We start from the raw sequence: 23,757 nt of genomic DNA on the forward strand, positions 1-23,757 counted from the left end.
AAAATTTATTGTCAGAGCAGACATCAGCTCTTGCACTGGTTTGTGTTCCTGGGGACCCAGATGCTCCAGAATGGTGAGTTTAGTGGCAGGGCTATGGAGAGGTTCAAAGAGGTCAGGGTGCTGGATCCCAGCAGCTCTGCAGCAGGCAGTTACGTCTGAAGCCTCTTTGCACCCGATGCAGAGGCGTTGTGTGTTCCAGCCAAGTCAGCATGCTCTCTCTCTACCACTGCGCAGAAGCTCTGAGAGCAGCTTACACTGGGCTATGGGAGGACGGGCAGAGAAGTGAGGCCTTTCTTAGAGCCTAGGCTCGTGGTTTGGGTCTCAGCTGGCCAGGGCTGTAGGCCCAACCCAGCAGAGAAGTTGACTACCAAAGCCACACTGACTGAACGAAGTGGGTGGTTTTCTCAAGGAAAAGTGTCGTGGCGGGCTGGAGAGATGGCTCAGTGGTTAGAGCACTGACTGCTCTTCCAGAGGTCCTGAGTTCAATTCCCAGCAACCACATGGTGGCTCACAGCCATCTGTAATGAGATCTGATGCCCTCTTCTGGTGTGTCTGAAGACAGTGACAGTGTATTCATATACATTAAATAAATAAATCTTTAAAAAAAAAAAAAAAGTGTCGTGGCAGCCAACAGTTTAGAGTCTGTTGCCTACCTTAACGATTTCAGGAAGTGACTCAAAACCCAGGAGCTGTGTATGGGCCAGGCTGCTTCCCACTGGTGCCTGCCCCGCCTCAGCCCAAGGTTTGAGGAGACCTGTCTCTCACAGAGCCCAAACGTGAGGCTCAAATAGCAGAGATTGGCCTGTCGTATTGTAGGTCAGAGACAACGATAGAGAAGCCACGTGATGTCAGAAGGCTCTGTGACCATTAACTCTCATGTGGCAGTCAGCATGTCACTTGAATTCCACTGCTTGACCAGGGGAGGGCAGGGTTATGTGCAGTGAGCCAATCGCCCTAGCATCACCCAGAGGGTTTCTTGGTCAAGTCTCAGAGGTTCGTATGGGGACGTCTGGGCTGTGGCTTGTCAAATTTCAAATGGAGCAGACTTGTCTGAGAGCTGCTGAATTCCTGTGTCTGCAAATATACTTTCTGCCTGCAGGATGCCCTCTCAAACCAGAACTGAGGACAGGTGAGAAAAACCCCGTGTCGGTGAGAATTTAATCCTCCAGTCTGGCAAGCTGAAGCCACACTTACTGTTGACTGTGCCAGTGGCTTTCTCAGGCACAAGTGACGTTTGAAACACAAACCATTAGGCTCACTCTGTAAGCCATCTTCCCTTTGTGGTTTGCCTTCATTCGGTCTGGAGTGTAACCTAGGCTTAGAATTCTTACAAAACTTCCTAGTTCAGTGCCTAGTCCAGTGTGTCTCCACCCTGTTAGCAAATCTCTGTCTACAAAGATATTTACATTATGATCAAAGCAGCAGCAGAATTACAGTTATGAAGTAGCAACAAAAATAACTTTATGGTTCGGGTGACCACAAGAGGAACTGTACTAAAGGATCGCTGACCAGGTCAGCTCAGTCAGCCAACAGGGTCTTGAGGGAGGGAGTGAGGATTAAAGAAAAAAAGAGAGAGACTTATTAGACAGCATTATAGAATGACCCCAGCAAGTGCTGTGCTGGGTTTTTTTCCCCAGTCTGTTTCTGTACCACTGGAGGTACATGCAAAGAATAGTCAGTCTAGGTCAAAGACTAAGTAGTCAAGGAGTAAACACAGCATAACCCTGTATTCAGGGACTTAACGAGCCAAGAGCCAATCGAGATACCACGAACACGTTCCTCAGCTGTACTCATCTCCAGCCTTGTCCTAGCCCAGTGTCAAGTTCTTGCCCAAGCCTACTTCTGTCTCAGCCCGTTGTCCTTACCTCCCTCCTTTCTATTTCATAAACAAGACTGTATCTGTCTTAGGCTGTTCTCACAAGAATGCCTGCCTTCCTTACCCACCATTGAAAGTGCATTATCCAAAGCAGTGCACTTATCTTAGGTTGGTACCTTCATTGCCAGCCAGCCGGTTAAATTAGTGGCACTGTCTGGGGATCCGTTTCTAGTGTCAAGCCATGTATTTTGGCCGCCAACGTGTTGATGTTGTTAAAGGCAAGTTGTAAATACTCAAGAGTTGGGGAGGCTGAGAACTGCTGTCCTGGTCGATTCCGACACAGCAGGGATTAAGAGCCGTTGAGTGTGAACAGAGCTCACGCCTCCTTTCATCTTTGCTCAGCTCTGAGGCCTAAGAGGAGTCAAAGCATGGTCCTTGCTCATCAGAGATGGTGTCTGACTGGTAGGAGCAGACTGTTTCTAGAATGTTCAAGCAGGTTCTCTTTTTCTCTAACAGATGATTCACAGTTGCCTGCCCCACCAACTTTGGAGCCTACCGGGCCTGCGCCTTCCTTGTCAGAGCAGGAATCCCCTCCTGACCCCCCAACCCTGAAACCCATCAGCGACAGCAAGCCCTCAGGCCGCCTCCCAAAGCCCCGGAAGGTGGACGATGAAGAGCTGTTGGGAGATTCAGCACTGCAGCTGGGGAGTGAGCCCTTACAATGCTTGCTTAGTGACAATGGCGCTGACAGACTGCCTCTCACAAACCCTGACAGCCCTCCCGGCACCCCCCTCGGCAATGTGGGCCGCCGAACGTCAGTCCTCTTCAAGAAGGCCAAGAATGGAGTTAAGCTACAGAGGGGTCCAGATGGGACCCTGGAGAACGGCGAGGACGCTCCTGCTTCTCCAGCCAGCATGGAGGAGGAACACTGTTCCCGGAAGAGGCCACGGAGCCAGAGCTGTAGTGACAGTGAAGGGGAGAGATCCCCTCAGCAGGAGGAAGAGACAGGTGACCTTGCCTGCCACTCCATTCCCCATTTCCCATCTGCTTTGCTGCTTTGCCTTGACAGGGAACACCTTCCCCTGCCAGCCATCCCCAGGGGCCTTTGTGGGGAGACAAGCTGAGGGCAGTCGTTTTCAGATTGTGTCTTGGGCTGTCCCTGGCCTTAAGGGGAATGTTGTAAGACTATGTGGTCACAGGGTGTCTCTCTAGTTTCCCTTTAGCTCACTCTTTTTTTTTTTTTTCCCCCGGAGCTGGGGCCCTTTAGCTCACTCTTGACACTCGTTTTCTCAGACACTGTCTTAGGCACTGAAAGGAAAATTAGTGAACAAACCATAAAACTCTCTTGTAGGAGAAAAAGATTGCCGGCAAATGAGGGCTCTCATATTTGAAGCTCAGTAACAGTCATCAACAAAAACACTGATCACACCATCAGAGAAGAGGATACAGAGAGTGCTGGGTGGCATGAGACAGAGTGGCCAGGGAAGGGACATTTGGGTAAAGATCTGAAGTATGAGCTGTTTGCATATCCAGGGGAAGGATATTCTAAGGATAGAGGAGCAAATACCATGGAGGTGGCCACACACTTGCTGTCCTAGAGCAGAAAGGAGCTAGCCCTAGCCATGCGGCAGGCGGGAGAGGAGGTCACAGAGTGGATCCTAGGGCCAGGTCACTGGTGCCCAGAAGGCGCTGGTCTCAGGTGGGGAGAGGGTAATAAGGCAGACCCAGCCCCGGCTCACCAGAGCCCCAGTGCAGCAGAAAGCAGAACGCACGCAGAGAGCTCCTCCCAAGTCACCAAGAAGTCACCAGCCCAGTGTGGGCCCAGGTGCGCTGACAGTGCCAGAGCGGCTCAGGGAACTTGACCCACGGTGGGGAAGGCTTCACTTGAAGGTGGCACCTGAAGCTGAGGGCAGCGGGAAAGGGGGAGCTGGTGTGAGGGCCCCAGCATGCCAGGCAGGCAGGTTTGGTCGTGATGAGGTCCGAAGGCTCCTCTTGGCCATTGCTCTTACATATTCCTCATCTGGTAGCTGTGATTCTGTGGCCAGCGCTTGGCTTTTTCCTCTTTTTTTCCAGCACAACCTTTCCCTCCATCAGCCATGCTTCTCTGTGTTAGGCTAGCCATTTAGGATGTCAGAGCCAACCCTGATTCCCCATTGCTGTACTGGAGGGAAGTGCCCTGTCTGAGCCTCTTTCCTTCTTACAGACATAGAGCTGGGGATCCCTACGTTGCAGGGCTGGGGTTAGAGTAGATTACAGGGAACGCTTCCAGCGTCATCTTTCCCGTTGTGTGTGTCTCCCCAAACAGCTGAAGATGATCGAACTAAAGATGGAGGCCCCACCAACCTGGGCCCCTTTGCTTGGGGATGCTCCCACAGTGCTGCTTTCCTAGTCGCCGCTGCCTGGCACTCAGAACACTACTTAGCTGGAGCTCAGAAGGCAGGCCTTTGACTCACTGAGGTCCTTAGGTTAGAGGAAGCGCCAGGCCAGGAGAGGGACATCCCGCCACCGGCATCTGCTCTCATGAGTGTGGCTGGCCTTGCCGTTTCCTAGCCAAGGTGTCTGATCTACCATTAGCCCTGGTTCAGCAGTCAGAGCTGTGGGACTGTGGAGTTGGAAATTCAACAGACAAGCAAAGGAAGCCTCCAGGGCAAGGTGATCCCAGGACAATGACACTCACTCCATTGGAGGCTCCTTGCAGAAGGAATTGCACTGAACAGCTTCTCTGCTTCACTGAAGAAGGGGCCAGGGTTTCAGAGCCTCGCCTAGAGCCAGGGCTCCACGCTGCTCTGAGTCTGCGCTCATCAACTCAGTCTATGAGAGGTCTCTGGGTGTGGCTGACCCTAAGCCCTTTCCTGTCTTAGCGTCTTCTACCCTCTTCCCCGGAGAGGGAAGCTCTCTTGCTGGCTGCGACAGGGAGGGCTTGTGAGTGGTTATTAAAAGAGGTGAGACTATGGCTCTTCAAGAGGCAGAGGATCTCCCTGATAATTGAGGTTTGAAATTAGAGCAGAACCAGGGACTTGTGAGCCCACCCGAGTGGAGAAGCCATAGTTTCCCCGGGGCGTCAGGTGTGTGCTGACTTCATCTCTTATGTGGAGAGAGTGAGAAGGTACAGTCTGCTCCCTGGCTAACATTCTCTCTGTGAGGGTCCCTCTGCCACCTATGATGCACTCCCTACAGGGACAGCCATCTACCCACTCTAGTCCTCTGAGGCATGCGTCAGGGAAGGGAGGTTCTGCACTCAGGGCTCACTCTGTGTGTCCTTGGCAGGCGTGACTAACGGCTTTGGAAAACACACCGAAAGCGGGTCTGACTCGGAATGTAGTTTGGGTCTCAGTGGAGGACTGGCGTTTGAAGCTGGCAGGTAAGAGTGCTTATCCCCCAAGCCGGGCAGCCTTGAGGCCTCTTTTCCTTTGTTCTCATTCAGTGACAGGTTGGGCTTTCTTCTTATTTCTCACTACTGCCATTTCCTCGAGTCCTGGCCTATCTCTAACTGGGAGCCCTGAGGGAAAGGGATCGGCCCTTGATTCTCAGCTCTATTCTAATGGAAGAGTGGTCGTGTTGATGAGTTTGTGGAGCTCCATCTCCTGCTGCCCAGAGAAGTTGCCATTTGAGACGCACACTCAGTACATGCGCCTGTGCATAACCCAGCTTGCAGTGGACATAGTTCCATAGGATTGGTTTCTGGTTTGTTTGTTCTGGCTTCTGTTCTGTGAGGGTTGAACCCTGGGCCACACACCTGCTAGGCAAGGGCTCTACCAGTAAGTTACACCCAAAACTTATTTTTTTTTTTTTTTTTTTTGGTTTTCTTTTGTTTCTTGATATAAGATCTCGTTATGTAGACTTGGATGGACTGGAATTCAAAGCATTTTCACTGCCTTGGTCTCCCAGGTGCTGAGATTATGGGCATATACCATTAGGCCTGGATTTAGCCCTCGGTTTTGGAAATAGGATGTAAAACTAGCTCAAGGTAGGCCTCCCGCTCAGCCCTGGTCCCTGGCTCCCAGGTGCCGGGATCACAGGCAGCAGCTGCAGCCAGTGCCCGCCCACAGCTGTGGCTCTGCAGAGGCACTGGTAGGGATGAGGGAGGACCAAGTATGAACTTCTAAAGGCCCCTTTTCAAAGGCTTCTGTTCTTTAACCTAAAGGGAGGATTTCTGAACCAGAACCTTCATTTCTCCCAAGTTTAAGAGTATACTGAGCTCATTGCCCTGTTTTCTGTTCTTCCAGACTCTGGATAGAGAGTGTGTGTGTGTGTGCACACGTGTGTGTGTATGTGCGTGTGTGTGTGTGTGTGCTCGCGCGCGCGCATTCCTGCATGAAAGCCTCGGCGCCACTGTGGAAGGTGATTGCTGAGAGAATCCTTAGTTTAGGAACGCACCGAAAAGGCTGGCCTGTGTCTGAAGGCTTCTGTCTAAAGCAGGCCTCACTGGCATGTGTGCTTTGAGAGTCGCTTACCTGCTGAGCTTCCAGGTGCACGCCAGCCTGGGCTGGCTTCCTTCATCACTTCCTCCCCATGAAACCTCAGAACTGCCTGGGCTCTCCCTGTCTGTCAAAGCCTCCAGAGACACAAAGGCAGTGGATGCAGGTAGAGGGTTTATTAGGAATAGAAAGTTACAGGTTTGGGGTTGGGGATTTAGCTCAGTGGTAGAGCGCTTGCCTAGCAAGCGTAAGGCCCTGGGTTCGGCCCCCAACTAAAGCTAAGCACGTATGTAAGTGCCTGGAAGGTCAGTCTACTGGAGTAGGGGGACTGAGGCCAGCCATCTGTTACCTTCCAGCCCTTGGCTGAAGGCAGGCTTCCCACCTGTGAGTCACAGAAGCAAGGTTCACGTGACACTTGCCTTTGTGAAGAACTCCAGTCGACTGCTACTTCTTGTCTTCCCTAGGATTTCTGCTGGGTAGGAGCCATGGCCTTGAAAGGCCTTTACTCTTTCAGTCTGGTGTCAGAGTTTAAGCCTGAGAGACTGGGACCTAGCAGGTTCTGTCCTTAGAATCACAGGGTGGAAGGAGAAAACCGCTCCCTGCATAGGCTGCCCTCAGACCTCCACACACAGAGGTGCATGACAGTGGCTTCATGCACACACGTGTTCACACACACACACACACACACACACACACACACACACACACACGATAATAAAAAATGTAAAAGTAAGTAAAATGGAGGTCCCAGGTTCTGGCCACAGTGCTCTCCCTCCCTCCTGTACCCTCCCTCCTCTCCAGTTCTCCAGCAAGAGCAGAAAGGAAGCTCTTAGCTGTTAGACTGAAGCCATGTTGTCTCTCCTTGTCCTGGTTTGTTGTTGTTGTTGTTTTTTTCTTTTTTCTTTTTTTTGGAGCTGGGGACTGAACCCAGGGCCTTGCGCTTCCTAGGCAAGCGCTCTACCACTGAGCTAAATCCCCAGCCCCTGTTGTTGTTTTGAGGCAGGGTCTCTTCCTGGAACTCACTGTGTAGATGGGACTGGCTGGCCTTGAACTCACAGACATCCACCTGTCTCCTTGCACTGATCACTGACCTCTTGCCCATCTGCCCTGTGGTTGGTCTTTCCAGATGGCTCTTCTGAGTGCCTTTCCAGTGGTTGTTATGCTCCACGACAGTCTCCTACACCCCAGATTGTGGACTCGGTGTGACTGAGGCTTGGCCCCCTTGGCCTCTTGATCCCCCAGCTCCTCCTCCTGAGTGCTAGGGTGACAGTTGTGCCCCACCACTCCCAGCTGTGTCCTCTTGTGGTCCTCCCGCAGCTGCTGAGGTGCGGTGGGTGTCACTGTTGTGAAGCTCCCCGTCCGTTCCCAGAGCTTACCTTGTAGAGGAGGTAGACGGGGAATTTTTCTCTGAACCTTACATACGCTGGCTACCCTGGGTTGGCCTGGGTCTGTGGGGAAGTCTGCAGAGCAAGCCTGGGCGGCATCCATCTGCCTCCTCAGAACCACAAAGTACTTGTTCTGCTGCTGCAACCTAGTGTCCAAGGCCCCTCCCACCTGTGCCGCCACTCTGGAGTAGAAAACTAGTAGTCTGTGATACTTTACATCTGAAAACAAAACTATCCACAAGAACGCATGGTTGTGTGAATGTGGATTTTCCACAGCAGCACGTGACTACCGCTCAGGGTCACAGAAGGTCTCGGGTGGAGACAAGGTGCCTGGGCTTGTCTGTTAGTTGCCTCATCCTCTCCTCTGCTGTGTCCTAAAACATCTCCAGGTTCATGGAGAGAGGCGTCCTAGTGAAGTGACTGGCATCTTCCATCAACAGTCAGGCTCTGAGGTGTATGGGCAGGTTCTGTAGGCCGAGTGGACTGAGTCCTCCGTATGAATTGGGCTTTGCTGGAGTTGCTTCCCAACTAGGTACCAACTGCCTTTCCTGAGGGAATGGGAGTTCCCTGAGGGAATGGGAGGCGTGGTTTTGGCTAAGCCAAGTTTTAGCATAAATTCAGTTCTGACTCAGTAAAACTTGGTTCCACACTCTAGCCATTCCCACCCCTTTCTGCGGCTTGGCTTTTCTGTAAAAATTTGACTCATCTTTTAACCACTTTTTCTGTTTGAAAAATTAGAGATCAGCAATATTATTTTTGAGACCGTCTTACTGTGTAGCTCAGCTAGGACTCACTGCTCTAGCCTCAAAAATCACAGAGACCCACCTGCCTCTGCCTCCCTGGTCTACAATTACAAGTGCGTGCCCATGGCCAGTCACAGTAGTATTTTTTAAAGTTTGATGACTGTGGGGGTTCCCAGTCACATAATTGTTGCCCAGAAATTCGCAGCTGTGGTTGTGCATTAAAACTGCATGAGGAACTAATTTTTTAAAGATTTATTTATTTATTTATTTATTTATTTATTTATTATGAGTACACTGTAGCTGATTTCAGACACACCAGAAGAGGGCATCAGATCACATCACAGATGGTTGTGAGCCCCCATGTGGTTGCTAGGATTTGAACTCCAGACCTCTGGAAGAGCAGTTAGTGCTCTTAACCGCTGGGCCATCTCTCCAGCACATGAGGAACTATTAAAATGCCAGCACTTCAGTGGCCTCAGTTCAGCACTTCTCTTTGTCTAATATTAGCTTCCCTTCCCTTCCCTTTCCTCTTCCCTTCTTTTCTCGTTCCTTTTCCTCTTCCTCTTCCTCCTCCTCTTCCTCCTCCTCCTCCTCCTCCCCTCCCTCTTCCTCCTCCTCCTCCTCCTCTTCCTCTTCCTCTTCTTTCTCTCTCTCTCTCTTTCATGAGACAAGGACTCATTTATGCATTCCTGGCTGTCCTGGAACTTGCTCTGTAGATCAGGTCGGCCTCAAACTCACAGAGATCTGCTTGCCTCTGCTTCTGCCTCCCAACTGCTGGGATTAAAGACATGTGCCACCATGCCTAGCTCTTCCCTTTTGAAAGTATTTTATTGCATTTGCATGTGTGCTCATGCATGCACTGTGTTTGTGGAAGTCAGAGGACAATGTGGAGGAGTTGGCACTCTCCCACCATGCAGGTCTGGGGATCAGACTCACTCTTCCCATCAGGGCACCCACTGACCCGCCTCAGCCTCCAGACCTTACCTCTTCGCAGTAGCTTTGTTTAAAGAAAGAGGCTGCTTTCCTTTTTAGTTGGACGGAAAAAAATCATTCCTACCCAAGAAAACTTTCACTCACAAACCATTTGGAAGTGAGAAGTGGGTCTATTTTTCAATTTTAAAATGTCTTTGCTAATTCTGGAAAGAAGATGTGCTTCTTATAGAACATTTGGAAAAGAGGCAAATTTTCAGATCTCAGAAATAAAGTGGCTTCTCTAGAAATGTGAAGCATAGAATGTAGATTCGGACAGACAGAGGCGAGAGGGCCTCCTGGTGGCCAGACTGTCCTGAGAGCTGAGGGAGACCGGGTGACTGACCTTCCTTGTGTTGCTGTTGTTCTTGTGGGTCTCATGGTGTTGAGAGGCTCTCCTAGAACTCACAAGAGATCTTTGCAACACCACAACCAGCCCGTGGTCTTCGCTCTGGGTGAAGCAGTCCCTGCAGAGTGGGAGCAGTCCCTCCATGGTATGGAGTATTTTCTGGTGGGAACTCCCAGGGTTAATGTTGGCCCGTAGAGGAAGTGGAGACGCTGCCTCTGCCTTTGTGCTCTTGTAGCTCTGTTACAATTAAAAACTGCTCATTTCGCCCCTCTGCTCTGTGCAGTGGCCTGACGCCTCCCAAACGCAGCCGTGGGAAGCCAGCCCTGTCTCGAGTGCCCTTCCTGGAAGGTGTGAATGGAGACTCTGACCACAGTGGCTCAGGTGAGGAGGTTTTGGAGGCAGAGCTGGGAAAACAAGTGCTGAGGAGTGAGCGTCCCGTGCGGGGCTCACAAGCTGGCCGCCAGTCTGTGAGGGCCACAGCCACAGACACTGAGGAGAATTGGCCTTACTCTGGGGCCAGGAACACTTGGGTTTTGTTTTGGTTTTAAGTATCTTTAGTTTGTGTTGTGTTTTGAGTTTATGTTGCTGTGATTATGATCATGATAAAAGCAACCCAAGGGGAAGGGGTTCTCCTCACTTACAGCCTATACAGTCCATTATGAAGCAGAGGCCATGAAGGAGCACTGCTTGCTGCCTTGCTCCCCACGGCGCTCTCAGGTGCTCTCTTATATGGCCCAGGACCACCAGCCCAGGGGTCGTATCAGCCACAGTAGGCTGCGCCCTCCTTCATCAATTTAAAAAATGCCCACAAACTTGCCCATAGGCCAGTGTAATAGAAACATCTTCTCAATCGAGAGTCCCTCTTCCCAGAGGACCCACGTCTAGGTTGACAGAAACCAAATCAGAACAAAAACACTAGCTAGAAGTTTGAACAGTTATCACTTGCCCTTGGTGGTCGAACATCCAGACACACTAAGGAAAGCCGCACTCCCCTCTGGACTCTCGGCTGCTAGTTTTGTGGTGGTTTGTTTTCAGAACTACTTAATATATATTCAGGCTGAGACCAGTGTGTGTTTGAGAACAGTGTAGAGGGCCCCCATTCCTTTCTTCTAGTTCATGGTATACCCGGGAATCCTTCGCTTTCTCCGGACTGCCCAGCAGCCTGTCGTATGGGAGGACCCTTCACTGGCTTCACTAAAGCCCTCCACAGGTGGACATTAACGTGTCTTCATCAGCACTGCGTTAGGCGACCTCTGTAGGCACAGGTCATTCTATCCGTTGAGTGTAAGGCTGGAAGGCGCGTGTGTTTGTAATTCTGGTTGGTGTGGCTGAGCCTTTCTCTCTAGCGTCTTCGGTGGTAACGTGTCACTAATGACCCTGGCTCTGTCGACCCTGTCTGTTTCACCTGATAGGAATGAAGGCAAGGCAGGGCCCCAGGAAAGCCTGGGTGGCTCCCAGATGGAGCGGACAAGAGCAGCCGCTTCTTAACCCGCAGTTGTCTGCCACATGCATTCTGGACGGCCGCCCTCCTCCCTGGTCCCTGGTCCCTGGGCCAGCTGCTTCCTTCTGCCTTTCCCGGTGTCTGCTGGCAGACGCATGCCACTGGGTTCCATTTCTTTGTGTGTGTACTCAGACGTCACTCAGGTCTCCTGTCCAGATGAATCTGTGCGTCTAAGTGTGAAGTCAGGAAGTGGATCTGACACACTTTGTGCGTCTGGTGGTGACACTTTTTCCCTTACTCTTTAAACCCACATACTAAAATCATTGCCAAAGGATATTTAAAAGACTGCAGTCCCAAAGCCCACTGTTGAGCACAGCTGTCTCCTTCCTGGGTTGCTTCCGAGTCTCTTGGGCACATTTTGACAAGTGTAGATCCGACACACACACTCTCGTACTCAGTTTTTGCTCGTATATTCCCCCGTTGAGGTGGTTCTGTGCGCTGTATTCCTGGAACCTTCTTTCTGACAAGTACTGCTTTGTGGTTGAGTTGAGTGGACAGTGGGTTAACCCTAGCTTTTAACACAGGATGCACATTTTTGCCTGAAATCCTATTATTACCTTTCTTATAATAAATTTCCTAAGAAGTTTACTGGAGCAGATACTACAAACGTTTATTTTAGTGCTCCTGGGACATTGAATAGAATTGCATTCCAAAAGATCCGGACTGGTCTGTAGTCTCTGGCGTGGTCTCGGTGCTGGCTCATACCGGTTCATTATCAGTGTTCTTCACTCACTGGCGTCAAAACGTCATCCTGCTCTTCCATTGCAGTTGAGAACTGCGCATCACTGCTCTCATCTGAGCTCTCTTCCTTAGCTGGGTGAAGGTCACCTGTTCACAGTGTGTAGGTGTCAGGGAAGGAACACGGTTTCCGCGGTGCTCAGAGCATTAGTGAGGCTGGCGAGGTGCAGCCTGTCCCAGGCCGGATACCTAGGGTCAGGCCATACCTGCCGTCGGCTTGGCTTTGCTGGTTTGTGCTGGAGCCGGGTGCTTGGCTGAGCCATCGTGGCCTGGTCAGAGCAGAGCTCAAGCTCTACTGAGATGTTCCTCTCAGCATTTCCCTCATGAAGAAAGCCTCCGTGAGGACTCCCAGTGTGGAGTGGGATAGTGCTGTCGAGGCTTGCCCCTTCTCCTTCCCTCTAAGAGGCCCTGGAGGTGAAGCCATTATTCCCCCTCCTTCCCTCCCTCCCCAGGAAGCTGTCCGGAATTCAGGGTCAGAGGTTGGTAAACTGTAGCCTGTTGTCTGTTTTATGTGGCTCATGAACTAAAAATAAAAATGGTTCTATATTTCAGATTACGAAAGAGATGGTATTTTATAATGTGAAAGATGTATGAAATTAAAACTTCAGTGTCAGAATCTTGAGTCTTACTGCAGAAGAGATATGCTCATCTGTTTAGACTCTGGCTATTTCCATGCTGCAGCCACAGAGACCATGTGGCTCCTAAAGGATGAAATGTGTACTAGTCAGCCATCTATAGGGTTACTTTGCTGACCCCTGACCCAGTCTTAGAATCCCTGAGGAAAGGGTGGAGGGGGTTGCTGACTTGATCCTGGGTTGCCCCAGTCAGATGGAAGCCACAGGCAGGGCTTGGGGCATCATGCCAAGTCCCCTTTGGGCGCTGTCTCCTCCCCTCCCCCACCCCCCAGGCAGAAGCCTCCTGATGCCCTTTGAAGACCGCGGAGACCTGGAGCCCCTGGAGCTGGTGTGGGCCAAGTGCCGAGGCTACCCCTCCTACCCTGCCTTGGTGAGTCTGCCCCAGACGACACCCTCCTGTTCCCTCTCCCCCTGGCGGCTCTGGCCCCTGCCTTGCCTTGGGGGACTATCTGATTGAATGAGTGTGGTGGGAGTTAGGGCCTTTAGCTGCAGAGGGGAGGGGGATCTTTACCCTGGCTTCCCTGGGGCAAACCCGCCACCCACCCTCCCCACACACAAAAGGCTCCAGGTGTTCAGAGACCGCTGCTTAGGGCTTCTGTAGCATTGCTCATTTGTTCTGTGTAGGAGGGACATTGCTTAGTGTGGTTTAAATGCTAATAATGCTTATCGGTGTTATTAAACATGGGCCAGACTAAGTCCTTAAAATGCCAGGGACAGTATGGTTGGTCTTGTTTTGTCGGAAAGAGAGGGTCTGTTAGCTACTGTCAGTCTGCTAGCAAGCACTGGGGTTGGAATTTGATTTCGGGGCTCATGATATGATGGAAAGAAAGCCTTTGTTTTGAGGCACTGCATTAGGAGTCTTTCCCAGTCCTGCCCCTCTCCCCATGCATACGTATGCGTGTGCCAATGAGGCAGTGCGCCTTTAACCTTTCCCTTCCCAGAGTACTGCGAACATGTCCCTCTCACATGATGAACACTGTCATCGGGCCTTGTTAACGATGACATCATCATGTCCTTGTTAATGATGACATCATTACGCCCTTGTCAATGATGATATCATCTTTCAGTTGCTCTCACATATCACGCTTTGATCATTTTCCAGTCCCGTCCTCCCCTCACGTGTAGATGCACTCTTTCACTGTGGTCAGCAGTTGTCAGTGAACGTCTTAGTTGCCTTGGTGCACAATCGCAGTTATTTCTCAGGAGTGCCCACCAGGGTGACATCTGTATAGGATTCTGGCACGAAGTTGCCAAGTTGCCTGGAAGTTAGTTCTGGTTTACACTCCCACTGGTGGTGGCTAATAATTCTATCTACCTCCTTATTCGATCTTTGTCTTAGTTAGGGTTTCATTGCTGTGATGGGACACCATGGCCGTGGCAGCTCTTATGAAGTCAAACATGTAACTGAGGCAGGTTTACAGTTCAGAGGTGCAGCCCACTATCAAGGTGGGAACATGGCAGCGTGCAGGCAGGCACGGTGCTGGAGGAGCCAAGAGTTCTACATCTTCATCTGAAGGCAGCTGGGAGGAGTCTCTGATTCCACACTGTGTGGAGCTTGAGCACGAGAGACCTCACATCTGCCTTCACAGTGACACACTTTCCTCCAACAAGGCCATACCTTCTAATAGTGCCACTCCTTGTGGCCAAGCATTGAAGTACATGACTCTTGGAGGGGGTGGGGTGTGAATCTTTTCAAACCAGCACAGCCTCCTAAAGCTGTCCCAGGTGGGCAGGAACTAGCCACAGGCTCTGGAAGATACTGCAGCAGCTGGAAACCTTTGGACCTCGTGAGAGCCATCTGGGGGGATTTTAAAGATGTGCTGAGTCAGTTCCACCCTAGAACACCAAAGCAGCCTTCCAGGGGTCAAGTTCAGGCATCGGGGTTTTCTAAGGTGTTTCTTGGGGTCTGGAGCGCTGGAGGGAGCCACCCAGGACCTCTCATCTGCACAGCTCTGGGCTTTTTCCAGCCCTGCCTCTTTGTAACTCTTGAGCCTGACAGCAGCCTCCTAAGATAAAGAAGACAGGATCCTGTGTGTGACGATGAGGAAACCCTGGTGCAATGATACTGTACCACTTCCTGGAACCATATTTGTTCGTTTAGCCTTTGTCCCCTCCTGAGCTATGGCAGGTGTGGAAAATTCACACTTACCCAGTAGCTGGAGACACTGAACTGGGAGCTCTATAAAAAAAAAAGACCACTGACCCAGTTTAGTCATTAAGGAAGTAACAGTGCTGGCAGGTTTGGAGGACTGGTTTTGGGGTTTTTGTTTGTTTGTTTTTAATTATCATTTTCAAACCTTACAATGACTAGCCTTTAAAATGCAAACAAAATGGGGTTGGGGATTTAGCTCAGTGGTAGAGCGCTTGCTAGCTTGCTAGGCCCTGGGTTCGGTCCACAGCTCCGAAAAAAAGAAAAGAAAAAAAAAATGCAAACAAACAAAACACTGGGACCTGGTGGCACACACCATTTATCTCAGCCTAGGCAGGTGGATATCACTGAGTTCGAGGCCAGTGTGGTCTGTAAAGTCCCTGGACAGCTAGGGCTACACAGCGAGACCCTGTCTCATACCAAACAAAACAAAAGACTACAAAGAAGAAATTGAATCACCACCTGAACACAAGCTGTGCTTTTTTATTTTGGTGCATGGCCTGCATCCTCCTTCCTGTGCATGTCCATTGTGCATGTTGTGCCCGGGGTGTTGTGAGTTTCGTTTTGCTTCTGCAAAAGTAATGTGCATGTTACAGGAGATTTGGAAAAACGGAAGAGGGGAGTGTAGGGGATGGGGGAAGCGGTGTGACCATCCCTCTGTAGCATATGGACTAATGTTTGTACTGTTCCCTTTTGTGTGCACGTAGTGCAGTTGTGACAGTGTGTATGCACATTTGCTGCATGTTATGTGGAACCTTGCCACGAGCTTCCTATCACGCTCTGTAAACAGCATCGTGCTCACTGGGTGAATGGGCCGTGTGCAGCTGTCCTCAGACCACTCGCCCTCCAGGTCTTCCCAGTCTCTTCCTGAAGCCAGGCAGGTGCCCGCACGGACAGCGAGCAGCCCCACCCCACTCCCTTTCCCTTCGTAGCTGGGAGGCTTAGGACCTTTCTGTTGTCTCGTTTCAGCTTCCGTCCCTGGAAGAGTAACAGGCAACCTGCGAGACAGTTTGAACCACTACGTAGCTTGTGGGTGGGCTAGAAGTCATTCTTTCTTAGGGTCTTTAAGAAATTTGTTTGGGGGTTGGGGATTTAGCTCAGTGGTAGAGCGCTTGCCTAGGAAGCGCAAGGCCCTGGGTTCGGTCCCCAGCTCCGAAAAAAAAAAAAAAAAGAAAGAAATTTGTTTAGATTTATTGATTTAATGTGTATGTATATGAGTATCTGAGTATCTTGCTTACATGTCTGTATGTTTGTACACCACACGCATGTCTGGTGCCCCGGAGTAGGGGTCAGAGAGGGTCAGAGTCCCCTGGAACTCTAGTTGCAGAAGGGTGTGAGCCGCCCTCTGGGTACCAGGAGCTGAACTTGGGTCTCTGGGACAGCAGCTGTGCTTGCTTTCTGCTGAGCCACCCCTCAGTCCCTAGAGGAAACTCTAGCAGCGCCCCTTTGAGCACTTACCTTGGAAGGACGTGGAGATGGCTGGAGATGAGCAGTTTCTTATGAGCAGAGGTCCCTGGGGCCAGACTTGGATCAAGGTTGCGCTGTCTCTGGAGGACGACGCTCTTCCTCAGTCAGTTTCCACGTCTCTCTGGACTTCGTGCACAGAGGTCATGAGCCTGGAAGAGGGGCTGGAATGGAGGCTGCCTGCAGCGTAGGCCCAGAGCCAGGTCACAGTGAGGCTCCAGGGCAGCTGGTTTCAGTCCCAGCCACAATCTCCACAATTCCCATCCTCCTGTGCGGTGTTTCCCTGTTTGCTAACACCTGTCAGGCTTCCGGCCTCAGCAGGAGATTGAGGCGAGGCGTCCGAGCCTTGTGAACAGAAAGGGCTGCACAGAGCTGTCTTTCTGCCTCCTCTCCAATCTCACCACAGAGGTATCTGGCCCCTCTGACCTTGGGAAAGTGGCAGGTAGCCAAGCCTGTTACACAGAACTAAAGGTGGTGTCTGTGTTACCTGGCCGAGCTCTCTCTGTGGTCACAGCCTAGGTGCCTGGCTGAGCAAGGCCCTGCACACTGAAGTGTGAACTGCAGAGGTGGTGAGAGAACGCTCAGGGAAATGGCCTTGGTCCTTTTCTAGCAGACACTGTAAGGGAGAGTTTGCTTCTCTGGCTCCCACGTCCGAATCACCTGCTCAGTTCTCCTCAGTCTTAAGCATCAGGTCCTTTCGTCCGAAGGATTAGGTGCACAGGGCTGGGAAGGGCAGCCCAGTTGACTGGGAGATCAAAGTCGAGATTTCTTCTCTGGGCACTGGTGATCCATGCAGCCTCTCCATCACTGCTTGTGTGGAGAACTGAACCCTGGTGTGCTAGGCCATCTGACGCCTTGATGGTTGGGCCTGGAGCTCCCCCATCCTCCCCTGCTCAGGGCCTGTCTCCTCTTCTACCTCCAGATCATCGATCCCAAGATGCCCCGGGAGGGCCTCCTACACAACGGTGTCCCCATCCCTGTCCCTCCACTGGACGTGCTGAGGCTGGGGGAGCAGAAGCAGGCAGAGGCTGGAGAGAGGCTCTTTCTTGTCCTCTTCTTTGATAACAAGAGGACCTGGTGAGTGACAGCCATTGCAGGGCCCTGGCCAGGGCGGGTGCAGTGTCGGCCTTCGTGAGGAGAGGCTTCTGCTTGTGGCTGTTCCTAAGGACTCAGCTAACAGTGCTTAGAAGAAGGGTGGAGTGGGTCTCCATGGAGAGCTTTTTGGGAGGAGACTTTCATCCGAAAGCCATAAGGGCTACAGCCTAGAGCACAGGGAGAAGTCCAGCCGCAGCACACACACTGAGTTGAGGCCTCAGCTTTCCTCTGTAGAGCTCAGGAGAGGTCCTGGGAATTGTGGATCTCTGCACCCTTAAGCCACCAGTCACTGAATGTCACCTGATCCTAAGGATGGGCATGACCTTGGGTAGGCAGCTCTAATACTAGCTAGTTACAGGAGAGATTAAGCTGAAAGCCCAACAGGGCACTCCCAGCAGCTGAGGGGAAGGATGCCCAGTCCTGAGGGAGCCTGGACAGTATGGTGTCCTTTATGAGGGGCTTGGAGGCCTGTGGCTAGTAAAACATTGCGCCCCGTCTCTGTGTAGGAGGAGGCAGAGTTGCTGGTGATAGAAATGTCAGACACTGAGGCTCAGCCTCCACCAGCCCTCCACGCCTCCCTCCCTGAGCTCACGTGTCCTGGAGCCGGGTCCAGAGGAGCCCTGCAGGACCTACTGCAGCTGCATCTCAGCTCTGCTTGCATTTCAGGCAGTGGCTTCCAAGGGACAAAGTTCTGCCCCTGGGTGTAGAGGACACTGTAGACAAGCTCAAGATGCTCGAAGGCCGCAAGACCAGCATCCGGAAGTCAGTACAAGTGGCCTATGACCGCGCTATGATCCACCTGAGCCGCGTCCGTGGGTCCCACTCCTTCGTCACTTCTAGCTACCTGTAAGAGTGGAGCTGGGCCTGTGTCTGCCTTCTGTGCCTCTCTCTGGCCCCGAGGCACGAGAAGCCTCTTCTACCCCTGCCATGTTATGGCTGGCAGTTTCGTTCCAATGGCAGGCCCTGACTGGACTGGGTCTCCAAGGGCAAGGCCCAATATTGACCAATCACGTGGTTCCCCTGGAGGGCTGCTGTGTGCCAAAAACTCCCACCCGAGGCCCCTGGGGATGTTCCACTGAAGAACCACTCAGAAGTAGAAACAGCTGAGATTTAGCCAGCCAGGGAGATAGGCCTGGCGCACCAGGCAAGAGGGCCTAGGCTACTTTTCTGGGCCCAGCTGGCTCCCTCCATGCCTCTCCCACCTAACCATACCTCAGGGCAGGCAAGGTTCTGACACTGATCCCAGAGATGTGCCAGGGTCCCTCGGGAACCCTCAGAGCTCCCTCCCCCCACATCGCCTGTGCTCGCACCCCCTGTCTCCCTCACCTAGCCCAGGCTCTCCCTCCGGGCATTGCTCTCCTCTCTCCCTTGTGCCAAACTGACAGCAACATCACCAAATGGATCTTTTTCTTTGATGCCCATTTCCTTCCTGCCAGCTGCTACATTGGATGGATGTCTGCCAGGCGCTTGAGCCCCAGGTAGACGCTCTCCCACTTGTAAGGACCCTTCCCCACACCCACAGACGCCCACTTCTGCCACCGACAGGCCAAGCCCAGCTGCATGCACTCATCCTGTGGATGGAGCGGGCGTCCTGCCCTTCCCCTCGCTCTGAGGAGTGCCGAGGACGACCCTTGTCCACGCACAGGCTGGATGGAGATGGGGTGGCACACCATGCCGACGCCCCTCCTCCCCTCTCGTGGGCTTTTCTCTTCCTGCAGCAGCCTTAAGCCTTACTGCATCAGCACGTCACCGCAGGCGGCATGGCGCAAGGCGGCTGCCCTCCAGCACCCTCCCCCTGTTTTGCTGCTCCTCCCTCCCAGAGCAGGGAGCACAGCTTTTTTCTTTCATCCCCTGCCTTCAACCTCTTCTCCACCTTCACCTCCTCAACTTCTCCCCTCAACAAGGAAGGAAAAAAAAAAAAAACTGTGAATGAGGAAAGCTGACTGACCAAGCAGCTCGCGGGTCTTGGAGGCTCTGCTCTTGACCTTTCTTTCACCTCTTCAGCACCAAAGCCGCGGCCGGTTTGCAGACCGCCCATTGCCATTTGATTTCTACCTTGCTGTTCTTTTTAATTGTTTTACATTTTTTCATGGGGGAGTTTTGGGCAAAGACGAAGTTCCTGGGGAGGTCACTGCCATTTTTACATTCTCAAACTTTGTAAAAATTACAACCAACCACCAACTTCTTACACATTTGGGACACGAGCCAGAGTTTAAAAGGGAACCAACAAAGCTCACCGAGAGGGCCAGATTCTGTCCAGTGAACAGCGCAGCAACAGCGGACAGGACGTGGTGTACATAACTGTAAGATACCGCCATGAGTTACCGCCGCGAGTTACTCAGACGCTCTCCGTTACCGGAACCCGCCATTCATTGTGCAGCCATGCAGTGCAGTCTAGTCGAAGGAGCCGCCGCGCCCCTCTCTCTCCCCAGGTAGCTGGTCAGCCGTGGACTCTGACCAAACCTCATCCAAACCTATGTGAAGATCTCGGGGCTTCCTCCCTCTCTGTCCCCTTCCCCCACACTCTCTCCTCCATTTTTCAGCCTCTGAATCCTTCCCACTCTCCGAGTCCCACTTAAAAACTGCTCTTTAGGACAGGATGCGGCTCAGATCCTGCTGAGGCTTGGGGCCTCATGTCTCTGTCTGGTCTGCTGTGAAGCACACGATGCTCTATTTATTGTAGAAAGTGACTTTATTTGCCTTCTAGAATTGTTTATAACAGATGGTTATAAGAGAGGTAATAAACAGAAAAACCTATGCCTGTAAAGAAGACAAGAGTTAATTTTACCTACATAATATGACGTCTTATTTTCTCTCTGAGAAATAAATGTTCTATGGGCAGTGGCTTGTGGTGCTGTGTTTGGTGTCCTTGGCGGGGCTTCCTATCCTAACTCCACCCACTTCTCTGAAGGCAGCCATTAAGAATGGACTGCTCTGTCCTTTAGGTCTCAGACTGGGGACTGAGGAGGGTCCTACCAGGTTTCTGCACGTCAGCTGCATTCTCTCCGGCCAAGGTCCTGTAGGAGCTGCGCTGGAGAGGTGGGTCCACGGCATCCTGGCCCCTCCAGCACATTCACCAGACTGCAAACAAGGACGATCCAGCCTCCTTTGACCTTCCTTCTGTAGGTGGGCAGCTGGGACACAGAGGTTGGTGTCACCTGCCTAGAACTGGAAGGATCGTATCAAATGGCCTGGCCTCCAGACCAATAAGATTAAAAGGCATGATCAAGGCCAGGCAGCTAAGAAGTGTGCAGCAGAGCCCTAGGCAAGGGCGTGGCCTAGCCGACTTGGACACCACGGTCCTCAGGGCTACAGCAACTCTCCGTGTGGCTGAGAGCTTCCGACTGGCCAGCGGGCCACCTCCTCCCCTGCTGAGATTTCAGGTGCCTGTCCCAAGGCCTTTTTATTTTTTATTTTATTTTATTTTTTCTTCCGGAGCTGGGGACCGAACCCAGGGCCTTGTGCTTGCTAGGCAAGCGCTCTACCACTGAGCCAAATCCCCAACCCCCCTTTTTATTTTTATTAAACCATGCCTTTGTCTCCTGAGTGCTGAGATTAAAGGTATGTGCCATCCTGTCCAGATTTTTTTTTCCCCATTGAGGAAAACTGACTTCCCCTCCCCCAGTAGCAATCAAATGCCAGTAGACCCTCCCTCAGCTAGGGGTGGAACTTCGTGCTCCTCCCCTCCTCCATGCTGAGATTTTGCCGGGCTGGAGTTTGTGCAGCTTTCGTGGTCTCTGAGCTCATGTGCACACCTGCCTTGTTGCGTCTGCCAAATGTTGCCTCTTTGAAGTCCTCTGCTCTTCAAATCTTCCAGCCCCCTCTTCTGCCTAGATCCTGAGCCCTGAGGAGAGACGCTAACGTCAACATCCCATTCAAAGCTACCATTCTACCTATTCTCTGACCAACCGTTAGCCACTGCGCGTTTGCATGTTCATAGGCTACTACAAAAAGAAGCTTCTCTGATGAGAGTTGAGCAATGCGGTGATCTGGGAGACCAGCAACAAGTCACTAGGAGTCATTTTATTTCTACGTCCGTTTAGCAGACTAATAGTGGTTTTCTCCTAGGCCCACAGTCTTATCTCAGGGGTTTCTGGCCTCATCGAACTCTTAATTAAGTCTCAGAAGTGGATTGTCTCGTGGAGCCAGCTTTCAATCCAATTTCTAAAAGTGACTGGTTACTTTCCTAACATCTGGGCCACCATTACACCAGCGGGCATATCTTGCCCGCAGGTCCTCACGGCTCGCAGGGTTGTCAGCTGGGTGAGATTGGTGACTACTTTTCCTCTGAAGATGTGCACAGCGCCCCCCAGCTGTTCTATAGGGTTGAAGCTTCCAGATCAGAACCCATCCACCTTCTGAATCAAGTTTATGGCATCTCCAGCAATAGGCTTTTGCTGTCAAGTACTAGCGGGTAATGGACAACTTTGGCAACAATATCCTTCAGTGTTTTTTTTTCCTGGGGAGGGTATATGGGGCACCACCAGCTAATGACCTACAAAGAGGTGACCTAGAGGTGACCTATTTCTGGTGCTGGGGTTTCATTCTGTAGCACTTAGCCACACTATATCTCCCTTTCTGGAAAGATATCGTTCTCCCTCCCCCACAGGGGGTGAAGAGCACTTGAAGCTCTTGCAGAGGACCTGGGTTCAGTTCCCAGCCCAGAAACACACACACACACACACACACACACACACACACACACACTTTAAAAGTCGCTTCCTTTTTTTTTTTTTTTTTTTTTTTTTGGTTCTTTTTTTCGGAGCTGGGAACCGAACCCAGGGCCTTGGGCTTCCTAGGCAAGCGCTCTACCACTGAGCTAAATCCCCAACCCCTCTTTTTTTTTTTTTTTTAACTTTATTATTTTATGTATATGAGTACGTTGTTGCTCTCTTCAGACACACCAGAAGAGGGCATCGGATCTCATTACGGATGGCTGTGAGCCAACCATGTGGTTGCTGGGAATTGAACTCAGGACCTCTGGAAGAGCAGTCAGTGCTCTTAACCACTGAGCCATCTCTCCAGCCCTAAAGCTGCTTTCATACATGAAAGAAAACATGTATCGTGACTCTAGCGCCTGTGGCTCTGCTGCCCTCTTCTGGCCTCTAAGGGCACTGCACTCACATGCACATGCCCATCTCTATACACATATTTAAAAGCAATAAACACACCTTTTAAAACGAATGTAGAAGACAGTGGCCAAGTTCCAATCACCTAAGAATAAGTATTTCCTCCACTTTAGTATTATTACTAAAAGCTGTTGTTAATAACAACAATGACAACAACAATAATAATAAAACTACTAGTTTACTTTTTAACTGCTGAGGCATCTGTCCAGTCCCATTTTTACTTATTTCTGTGTAGGAATTAGAGGACACCCGGTAGGAATCTGTTTTCTCCTTCCGTTCTGTGAGTCCTGGGATCAAACTCATATCAGGCCTTGGTGTGACCTTACCCACTCGGCCATATTGATAGTTCACAGCAGGTATTATGGTTTAAAGCACTAGGTGACTTTTACAAGACCCTGTGAGGCTAGCCTCTGTGTCGCCTCAGCGTAGGCTTGGATATTTCAAAACAAACTTTTTAATAAGAGTTCTTAGATGCTTCAACCTCCCTTGTAGCCCGCCACCTTCCAGAGGTAGCAGAAAAGAAAGGTTATTAGGACACAAGGGAAGGGCACCTGTTTAGAAATGGTCCTTTGGAGCAAATCCAATCTTCATCGTCAGGATGTCAGCAGTTCAGATCACATGAACCAGCAACGCCACCTCGATCCAAAAAAGCCACGAGGCTCTGCTGCACGCTGTTTAGACAGAGTTCCTTGGGGCGATGTCAATCTCCGATTGTCAGGACAGCAACAGTCCAGTTCAGTGGTGTCACGGTAGCAAACATGAATCAGTTTCGATCCAGCAGAAACAGCCAGGCCTCCGCTGAATTGTCACGAGTCAGCACGAGTGACCAGCAGGTACATCAGAAGTCTGCCATGCCTCTCTCAACAAAGCAAAGGGGAGTAAAAACAAGTCACGGGAGACCCAGGAAGCGTTGCAAAGCTATCTATGCAAGCCCACCGTCACTGTCCATTGGGTCCTATTCATACTCCTTCCAAACATCACGTGTCCTCCCAAAACACCAAAACTCTACTCCACGTGAGTCTGTATCAACTGACATATCCAGAAACTTTCACTTCACTCCGCCAATCAGCCCGAGTCCTCAGAAGCAACAAGAAGCCACCAGGACATCACCAGAAGTCTTTTTTTTTTCTTTCTTTCTTTTTTTCAGAGCTGGGGACCGAACCCAGGGCCTTAGGCAAGCGCTCTACCACTGAGCTAAATCCCCAACCCCACCACCAGAAGTCTTTGGGTGCATTTTCTTTTTCTTTTTCTTTTTTTTTTTCCCGGAGCTGGGGACCGAACCCAGGGCCTTGCGGTTGCTAGGCAAGCGCTCTACCACTGAGCCAAATCCCCAACCCCGAATTTCCTTTTTCAATGAAGTCACGAC

General features: G+C 51.3%; 1 protein-coding gene and 1 long non-coding RNA gene across 10 annotated transcripts in view; one reads left to right on the forward strand and one right to left on the reverse strand.

The window, feature by feature from the left end:
• Brpf3 (bromodomain and PHD finger containing, 3) overlaps positions 1 to 20,106 on the forward strand; it is a 38,079-nt gene extending 17,973 nt beyond the window's left edge. For 3 of the 9 annotated variants that reach the window (XM_006256132.5, XM_006256129.4, XM_039098708.2), the window contains exons 8-13: positions 2,333 to 2,824; positions 5,084 to 5,177; positions 9,964 to 10,061; positions 12,827 to 12,924; positions 17,090 to 17,244; positions 17,929 to 20,106. In XM_006256132.5, the coding sequence (XP_006256194.1) occupies positions 2,333 to 2,824; positions 5,084 to 5,177; positions 9,964 to 10,061; positions 12,827 to 12,924; positions 17,090 to 17,244; positions 17,929 to 18,112 (1,121 nt within the window). In that variant the 3' untranslated portion in view covers positions 18,113 to 20,106. Of the gene's footprint in view, positions 1 to 2,312; positions 2,825 to 5,083; positions 5,178 to 9,963; positions 10,062 to 12,826; positions 12,925 to 17,089; positions 17,245 to 17,768; positions 17,885 to 17,928 lie in introns of those variants that run through there. The other 6 variants (XM_039098703.2, NM_001107615.1, XR_005497244.2 and 3 more) reach the window with 6 other exon arrangements.
• LOC134483867 (uncharacterized) lies at positions 15,154 to 17,095 on the reverse strand. Its single transcript, XR_010061022.1, has 2 exons — positions 16,162 to 17,095; positions 15,154 to 15,273 (listed from the first exon to the last, which is right to left on the reverse strand). It is a non-coding gene; the product is annotated as an uncharacterized LOC134483867 (long non-coding RNA).
• Positions 20,107 to 23,757: the final 3,651 nt, after the last annotated feature.

The sequence above is a fragment of the Rattus norvegicus genome, chromosome 20, assembly GCF_036323735.1.
Source record: "Rattus norvegicus strain BN/NHsdMcwi chromosome 20, GRCr8, whole genome shotgun sequence".
NCBI lineage: Eukaryota > Metazoa > Chordata > Mammalia > Rodentia > Muridae > Rattus > Rattus norvegicus.